A 9,512-nucleotide genomic window follows, 5' to 3' on the forward strand; every position below is an offset into this window, starting at 1 on the left:
CAAAGGGCAATGGAGAGAAATGTGGTTAGTTGAGTAGGTTGAAATGAATTACAAACAAGGAATTATGAAGGGGAAAAAGGACATAAAGGATACCAAAGAAATATATAAACCAAAAAATAGCATCTGGTCAAATGGTAAGAGCAAAAGATAACTAATAGATAGCTTATACATTCCAAAGGTATTCTCATGATGCCAAGCAAAATCAAGGAAAGTCTTTAATATATTGGGTAGACTCCTGAAGCAAATTTATGGGAAGGAATGGACAAGGATGGACATGCAGTATCTTCATGGGTATTGCAAACTGCATCATTAGAGCATAGATCTATTTTGGTCAGATAATAATAACTAGCATTTATACAGCTCTTTTATGAGATCTTTGAGCCAGTAAGGTTAACAAAGTATATCTTTCACTATACCCCTGGAACACAGTTAGACTTAGGTTCAGATACTGCCTCAGTCACTTACTAGCAGTGTTGGAAACAAAACAAACAAAACAAACAAAACTAAACTAAACAAAGAGTCCTTTTTAGTTAGGTTGGGGATAAAAGAAAAATCATTCAAGGTGGATGACAAGGTAATAATGAATGCTAGGAAGAACTATTCAATTCTTCCATTTACTTTAGCTTTTTTCTGATAAAATGTATAGAACTTTTTGCTTACAAAATGTCTCAACTCTTTTGTTTAGGGAAAATATTCCTTTGGATCTGCTCTGATTTACCAAGTCACAGATGTGTGTAGTTGTATAAATCTAACACAGAAACACTTGACCAGAGAGAAAAATACATCCAAGGCAAAGAAAGACATAGAAAAAGTGATAGGTTAGGGCTTAGGATTCAATCTTCCTGAAGTAGGGTTTCCCATAATCTGCTTTGGGAATTGACCCTATATTTAGCTTCACTATTATCCAACATTTCTCTTAAACTTTTTATATTGGCAAGATTCCTCAAGACCACTTATATTACAAATTAATTTTATTTTAGTTCAATTACCTTTGAAATAATGTTGGTATTGTTTGTTGTCCAGTTGTTTTTCAGTCATGTCTGACTCTTCATGACCCCATTTGGAGTTTTCTTGGCAAAGATACTGGAATGTCTTGCCATTTCCTTCTCCAGCTTATTTCGTAGATGAGGAAACAGGAAGACAGGGTTAAATGACTTACCCAGGGTCACACAGCTAGTAAGAGTCTGAGGTCAGATTTGCACTCAGGAAGATGTCTTCCTGACTTCAGGCCCAGCACACTCTTAAACACTGTGCCACCTTTGTTGGTATTAGAGCCCACCTTTTTATTTATTTATTTTTTTTGGGGGGTGAGGCGACTGGGGTTAAGTGACTTGCCTAGGGTCATACCACTAGTAAGTGTTAAGTGTCTGAGGCCGCATTTGAACTCAGGTCCTCCTGACTCCAGGACCTGTGCTCTATCCACTGCGCCACCTAGCTGCCCCGGAGCCCACCTTTTATTAGAGGATTAAATCGATTTACCCTGAGTAATAGGACAAAGTCACATCAGCTAAAGCAAACAGATATGTGCCCCTAGTCATAGGAAACACATCCAAGCCAAAATCTTATAGCAAGGTAGTGACAATTTAGGAATGTAAATATAGCATTCCGACCCATTAAGTTCTCTCTTTTGTACTCTAAGTCATATCACTTCAGTTAATCTCTCTTCTCCGTTTAGATTTCACTGCAGCCTAGATGACTGTGTCCATATTTTGACCTGTAGGTTAGGATAACACTCTAATATCATCTATTCCTTTAGATCTTGACTTTGTCCTTTTCTGTAAGAAATTCATACTGACATTATGCACTTTCAGTGGGAAGGAATTCCTAAAGCTCCCCATAGAAAACAAATAGTCCTATTTAAGAATGTGGTTGAAACTTACATTTTCAGCCTAAGAGTCATAGGTAAAAAGGCCTCTCGGTTTGCAGGAAAGCAAACTGAAGCCCAGAGATGATGTGACTTGCCCAAGGTCACATGGCTAGTAAATGGAAAGAATAAGAAGAGTAAGAAGGAATAAAAGGAACCCAAATTTTCTGACTAAAAGTCCAGCACTTCTCCCACAGCATCTTCTGCAATATAAAGTTGGTGAGATCTTTGTTCATCATTCTGACAGAAAGCATTTTGACAATATGACATCTGCCATGGCCATTGTCTTATTCTCCCTTAAAGATGTCTAGTTGCTTAATAAATGTACATTGATTTGACTTGGTTGAATAGACCACTGCTCTTAGGATTAGAAGAGCTCAGTTCAAATCCTCTCTCACTACTTAACTGCTGTTTTTTGTTTAAATTTACATAAATTACTTCAACTCTCAGGTCCTCAGTTTACCATCTATAAAATAAGGGAGTTCAAACAGGTGATCTTTCAGGTCCTTCTAGTTCTAACATTCTGAGATTCTATTGTAATGGTAGGACTAACCAAGGTCCTCATTTTTAGAACAGTGGTTCTCAAAATTTTTGGTCTCAGTATTCTTTACACTCTTAAAATAAATTATTCAGAACCCCACAGAGCTTTTGTTTATGTTATTTAAATTTATTAATATTTATCATATTAACATTTAAAACTGATCATTTAAAAATATTTATCTTTATTTTAAAACAATAAATCCATTACATGCTAACACAAATGACATTTTTACAAAAAATAACCATATTTTTAAAAATAGCCAGAAGAGTAGCATTGTTTTAAATATTTTAACAAATCTCTCTCAAATATAGCCTCAGACATTTCCTGGCTGTGTGACCACAGACAAGTTACTTCATCTCTGCCTTAGTTTCCTCAACTGTAAAACAGGAGTGATAATAATAATAGCACCTACCAGATAGGACTGTTGTGAGGATCACATGAGGTAACATATATAAAAAAAAATAATTTAAATCACTTAGCACAGTGTCTGGCACATAGTGGAATAAATGCCTATTCCCTTCCCTCTCCCAGCTTCTCTTCCCTTTAACATCCAACTTAATAGAAGACAGCTAAATTCAAATATCTGCTTCTGCATTCAGCCTGTTGTGATGTGTTTGTTTTTTGGTTTTTCAATCTATGAAAAAAAATCCAGCCTGAGATGTAGTTGTAAAAGGGAGTGTTTTAATAGGCAAATGAAAATCGTTTTGAACTCACAGGCCTTCTGACAGGGTCTCCAGAAGGGATTTGAGACCTACTGTTTTAGGGCATTCTCAATCTCTGCCTGCCACTAATTCAAATGAAGGTTTAGGGAGCCAGATTCTGGAAGTATGTGATGGAAGGGACATCTTTCTTCAAGCTTCAGATCAGGCACACTCATTCCCTCTCTTTAAAAAACAAACAAACAAACAAAAACTTTCTAACAAGCTTTATCAGGGACTTATTTCCCCTCTCCCATACACAGTAAATGGGAGACACACATTCACTTTGTATTTTGTCCCACCCCTCCATGAAGTGTGTGTGTGTGGGGGGAGAGGTGGGAAGGATGGAAGAGGGTGGTCCACTTCAGGGTTTTGGTATCTTTCTCCACCTCTCCTTTTTCAAACCTTCCCTCTTTAGAAATTTCTGGAGAATAAAACTTAAAAACCTCTCAAGAATAAATGCTGAAAACCTTTCAACTGGACCATCTGTCTATCTGCTTCCCTATCCCCTGGCGATTTCCCTTGGAAAAAGGACTAGAGAAGGGTCTCCCTCTCCAACAAATAAGGGGAAGATTAATACAGCATTGACAGTACCAAAGGGCATGACTAAATTAGCACCCCAGGGAAGGGGAAGGGGGAGGGAATACTATGGAAAGACATATAAGTTAAAAATAAATAAGGGAGAATGGGATGCAATTACAATTCAATGCAGCTGCTTTGTATGTCCCCCCCCCCCCTTTCCTCTGCCCCACCACTCATTCCAGACCTGCACACAGTCAAGATAAAGGATAACTGATTAATTAGGCTCTTAGAGGAAGCAAGTAGATATGCATGTCCAAGGGAGAAAAAGCACAGGGACAGAGAGGGAAGTCCCCACCTGAGGCATTAGAGGGAAAAGTCTGCTTTCACCTTTCATTCAATGGTCTCCCCTTCCTGCCCCCCCCCAAAAGCACCAGAGAGGCAAGGAATTTTGGAAAAGGAAAAAAAGGAATGCAGTAATAAGCAGAGCACAAAGACGATAATGATGTATGAATTGGAGAGGAGGGGCAAGGGGAGAGAAACAACAAGTATGGAGGTTAAAATGGAAAAGAAAATTTCTATCCTCCATTAAGTCCAGTCTCCCTAGGGTGGGGAACAGGGATAAGAAAGGTGCCCCAACCCTCAATCTTCCACTGCTAGGCTAGGGTTTGGTCAACAAATGGAATTAATTATAAAGGAAATTTTCTAAATTTACTAAAAGGAAAGTGCAGAGGAGGGAATAAGAGGGCAAAAACAACCATCCAAACTTCCCCCTTTAGCCGAAAGTAGAAAAGAATAAGGAGGAAGAGAGGAAAAGTTGGTGATGAGGGAAGCCAGGTATTAATTCCTGCCATCAGTGTTCATGCTATCCAAAGACATCATTATTTTTGCGCCTCATCTTTTCAAAGTTAAAGTCTGTCCCAGTCATGCGTTTGTAAATATCTTTGATATCATTGCAGGTTGTCTCAAAGTCAGTGGTAGCATCATAGGAACTGGAACAGAATATCTGGCTTTCCAATCCATCGTCTGTTGGCTCATACAAGTCACTGATGGTCACAAACTTTTGGTCTATAGGTTCCAATATGCTCAGAGCCGGCTCAATCTCCTTCTCAGGCTCTGCTGTCTCCACTGTGGTGCTTGCAATAGCAATGTACTTTCCCTGGGCAGCCACATTATGGGTATAAGAGATCATGCACACATAGATGTCTGATTTCCTGTTGACCTGATTCTGGGGAATGATGACTTGACAGGATTTAACATCGTTGGTGTTTCTGATGGAGTGGCTGAGGATACAGATAACTCGGATGACCTGGCCAGTCTTTCGAATCTTGTTAGGGATATAGCTGGGGTCACAGATCAGCTGCTTGCAGCGAGCCACCTTCCCCTTAGACTTCACACCCACCACTCTTCCATTCTCCATGATGATGTCATCCACGGGCACGTTCAGCATGTATATCCCACCATAGATGGCGCTCAATCGTGCGAATCCCTGGGGTAGCTCTCCCAAGCCATAAAGAGGGTACAGGTATGGGCTCTGCCCATACTGGCCCAGGGACCTGCTGTACAGTTTGATGCGGTGAATGGTCTCAAGGCAGAGCTGGTCTAAATAGTCGTCAGTGTGGTAGCGTGCCAGAGCATGGCCAGTGAAGTCAATAACATCTTGGCCCAAGTTGAACTTCTTGTACACCTCCCTCATGATTGTGTTCTGAAGGTCAATGCCCTCGAAACTCCGGGGCTCGTCCTCGTTGAAGTTGGACACGAACGTCAGGAATTTTCTAAATTGTTTTTTCTCAAGCATGCCCATCAGGCCGGAGGACAAGGCCTCCGTCTCGGTGGATGGCACCTTATAGATCTCACCCCCCTTGTAGACAAAGCTGCCTTCCACCACTTTGAATTCTAGGTAATTGGTCACTTCCGTGTACATCAACATGTTCACCAGCTGACCACTGGCCAGGAGGAATTTGGGGATCAAGTCTACGTTCCAGTCTCGGCCGGAGCCCATGCTTTCCGGAGGCCCCCCTTGGAGCTCAAAGTGTTTGTACAACTCTTCCAGGGGGGTGATGGAGGCGCTTTCACCCCCGTAGTAAGGATTCCGGTCCATGTGCAACACCTTCTTCTCATTCACAGACATGATGCCGGAGAGAATGCATTCCTTGAGGCCCGTGCCCAGCACGATCACATCGTACTCCCCTTCCATGGCCGCGCGGGGCTGAGGTTTGGCTTCACGGCGCAACCGTTAGCACCGCCTCCGCCCTCGCGCCTCCGCCCTCGCGCCTCCCCTCTGTAAACTCAGCATTCCTTGTCTTACCATTTCCCATTTGCTTATTACTATAGTGATGAAAGGCCTTTTAATTGGTTGTGGAGCCAGGGCTGGGTGTGCGTACAAAAGGCTCAGACCAGACCTCTAATTCATCTTTGGTGGATTTTAAGTGATACTCAAAACAAAGCAAAACAAAACAAAAAGTTGCAGTAACCCCAGAGAAGTCAGAAGTTCCTTTGTGGAAGAGGGAGAGGTGGTGGTTGTTTGTTCAGTCTTGTCATATTCTTTGTGACCCCATTTTGAGGTTTTCTTGGTAAAGATATTGGAGTGCCTTGACATTTCCTTCTCCATCTTATTTGACAGATGAGGAAAGTGAGGCAGACAGAGTTAAATGACTTGCCCAGGGTCACACAGCCAGGAAGTTTCCAAGGCCAGGTTTGAATTCAGGAAGATGATGATTCCAAACCTAGTGCTCTATCCACCTAAATGCCACTGTGGATGTGTTAGGTGGGGTAGGGGGGAATTATTTGTCACCACCACTCTCCCTGGGACTGGCTGAGAACTGACGCTCTGCCCCAGTCCTCACACAGGGCTCATCTCTACCAATAAGGATAGCTTCCCATCAGATGGGGTTACACTTATAAGTTCCCACTCTTGGACTTTTCTCAACCAGACTTGTATTCAGCAGATTTATCCCTTCACAGCTACCAGCAAATTGTACTGTGTACTCTAGTTATTGGACCTCTGGTAGCTCTTAGCTTTAGAGGGTCACAGGGTCATAACTTTGTGTCTAGGAATAGACACAACAGAGAAAGAAGACACATGGAAGCAATGTGTTCATAGCCACTTGGTGGAGAAGAGGTTAGTGATGTATATCTTGATTTCCTTCAAACCCTACACAAGAACAAGCCCTCATCACCACTGACAGGCCTTGCCCCATGTGAGCCTTTACTACAGATGTGGGACGCATTCCTCCACTATGAATGTGGGAGCAGGCCCCTCTATATAAGCGGGGCCTCTCAATTTGCTCCATAAGTAACTACTAGAACTCGAGGTCCTTTAGTTTAGATCCCTGAGAGTCATAATGAACTTCTCTCTAGGGACTCAGATAATAAATGGCAAGTTCAAGGAGTCATCCCAGAAAAGATGCCATACTGTGGTACCATTCCAGGTTCCATGAGCTTTTATTTCATCCATCCATCCATCCATCTACTTATCTATCTCAGGGCTTCTTAAACTTTTTTCACTCCTGACCCCTTTTCCCCTGAAAAATTTTTATGCAACCCTGGATATATAAGTATATAAAATAGGTATACATAACCTTTTACTGTTGCTAAATTTTTTGCAACCCCTACATTGTTATGCGACCTCATATGGATTCTTGAGCCACAGTTCAAGAAGCTTTGATCCTATCTAATGTATATCATCTATTTTATTTATTTGCTTTTTCTTTTTTGAGGCTGGGTCTCCCCTATTCTACCCAGCCTAGAAGCATAGTAGCCACTTGTTCTGTTGATCCGAATGGGAATGGTTTGCCCTTCCTTAAGCAGCCCCATGGCCTTCTTAGTGAGAATACTGAATTGATTTTGGCCTGAAGGAAGCTCAGAACTTCCAAACTCAAATCATCCCTCAGCTTCCTCAACAGGAGGGACTCCAGGCACCTATCACCACACAAAGAGTTTCTATGATCTTTTAAGGGTCATTGATAGGGGATCAGCAATCACATCTGCCAATTCTTTTCATGCTGTAGGATGTACTTCCTTTGAACTGTGACTTGAAATCATCAAGGACAGCCGGATATTCTCTTTATTTACCTTGGCTATCAACCACTTTTAGCCACATTTGTCTTGTCCTTCCTATTCCAAAAATCATTCTTCTTGTAAGAAAAGAAAAAAACCTGAAAAAAACTATGAGTCAAGTATTTCTACCTACTCTTTCATCAGTTATCATGGTGCATTACTCCCTGAGTATCAGTCCCTAGCTCTCTGATCCTTCTTTCCCCCCCAAATTTCTGAAATCCATTTTGTCCTTCTCTTTCCTTGCCAACTTCAGTTCATTTTGAACCTTAGCATCATGAAACCATTCTTAGAGAATTATGTCTTGGTGTTATGTTCATCATCTGTTACCTGTCTGCTTCCATCTTCTGTCTTTTAAAAATGTAAGTCATCAGTAGATCAACACTCAATGTTGTTACTGTGTACAATTTTCTTCTAGTTCTGCTCATCTCACTCATCATCAGCCCATGCAAGACCCTCTCACCAATGCAATGGCACAGAAGAGTTCCAGGGAACTCGTGATGGAAGAGGATCTCCAAATCCAGGAAAAAAAAAAAAAAGAACTGCGGAGTATAGATGCTAAATGAACCATACTATTTCTTTTGTTTTTGATGCTGTTGTTTTTTTTCTATTTTGAGGTTTTCCATCATTGCACTGATTTTTTTCTCTTATAACATGACTAATACAGAAATAGGATTAATGTTATTATGTGTATATATATAACCTATATCAGATTACCTGCTGTCTAGGGGAGGGGGGGAGGAGGGAAGGGAGGGAGAAAAATCTGAAATTGTAAAGCTTGTATAAACAAAGGTTGAGAACTATCTTTACATGTAACGGAAAAAAAATAAAATACTTTATTAATTAAAAAAACATGTACTTACATTTGGTGAGTTCCCTAGGTGACTCTATTGGTCCAATTTTCTCTCTTCAGAATCTCATCCTTGAGGATTTCCCATCATTCCTGGCTGACATTTCCTGTGGAATTTCAATCTATGGAACACTGCTTATTTTTCATTTAAGTCCTTTGAACTTTATTCAAGCAAAGATGCATGTCAGACCAATAACAAATTCTAAGACAGAGTGGTCATTTCCATCTAAGGTTCCTCACAGGGTATTAGAGCTGAAAACTACTTTAGAGATAATCTTGTCCAATTCATTCACTTCTGCACAAAAGAAAACCGAGAAATCTACTGTGGGAAATGGATTCAGAAATAAACTATGTTTTTTTGTTCATCCTTAAGGATGGAGAACATTCTTTTAAATCTTTGTCTTTAAAGGGCCTGTTTGTATGAAAATATTTATAGCAGCTCTTTTTTGTGGTGGCTAAGAATTGGAAATCAAAGGGATGCCCATCAATTGGGGAATGGCTAAATAGCTGTGGTATATGCTTGTAATGGAATATTAATGTCCTATAAGAAATGATAAGCAGGATAATTTCAGAGAAACCTGGAAAGACTTACACAAACTGATGTATAGTGAAGAAAACCAAACCAGGAGAATGTTGTGCACAGTGGCAACAATATTGTTCAATGAAGAAGTGTGAATGACTTAGCTATTTATTCTCAGCAATACAATGATCCAAGATATTCCCAAAGGACTAATGATGAAACATACTATGCACCTCCAGAGAACTGATATTGATTGAACACAGACTGAAGCATGCTATTTTCACTTTCTTTCTTCCATTTTTTTCTTGTCTTCTTATACACTGACACTATGGAAATGTTTTATATCATTGTACATGTATAACCTATATCTGATTGCTTACTACCTCAGGGAGAGGGAAGAGTGGGGAGGGAAGGAAGGATAGAATTTGGAACTCAAAACTTTAAATAAAAAATGTTTATAAAAG

General features: G+C 40.5%; 1 protein-coding gene across 2 annotated transcripts; it reads right to left on the reverse strand.

Annotated features, from left to right (window-relative positions):
- Nucleotides 1–4,487: 4,487 nt before the first annotated feature.
- On the reverse strand, nucleotides 4,488–5,819 carry LOC122729501 (rab GDP dissociation inhibitor alpha-like). Of its 2 annotated transcripts, XM_043968408.1 has the most exons (2): nucleotides 5,559–5,819; nucleotides 4,488–5,444 (listed from the first exon to the last, which is right to left on the reverse strand). In XM_043968408.1, exons 1-2 carry the CDS (start codon nucleotides 5,817–5,819, stop codon nucleotides 4,488–4,490), a joined length of 1,218 nt encoding a protein of 405 aa, XP_043824343.1. The 2 variants fall into 2 exon arrangements, with proteins under 2 accessions (XP_043824343.1, XP_043824342.1); XM_043968407.1 differs by having other exon boundaries at nucleotides 4,488–5,819.
- Nucleotides 5,820–9,512: the final 3,693 nt, after the last annotated feature.

This window comes from Dromiciops gliroides, chromosome 5, assembly GCF_019393635.1.
Source record: "Dromiciops gliroides isolate mDroGli1 chromosome 5, mDroGli1.pri, whole genome shotgun sequence".
Lineage (NCBI taxonomy): Eukaryota > Metazoa > Chordata > Mammalia > Microbiotheria > Microbiotheriidae > Dromiciops > Dromiciops gliroides.

Excerpts from the sequence above, each read along its gene's own strand:
- LOC122729501 (XM_043968407.1), bottom strand. The coding sequence starts at position 5,819 with ATGGAAGGGGAGTACGATGTGATCGTGCTGGGCACGGGCCTCAAGGAA.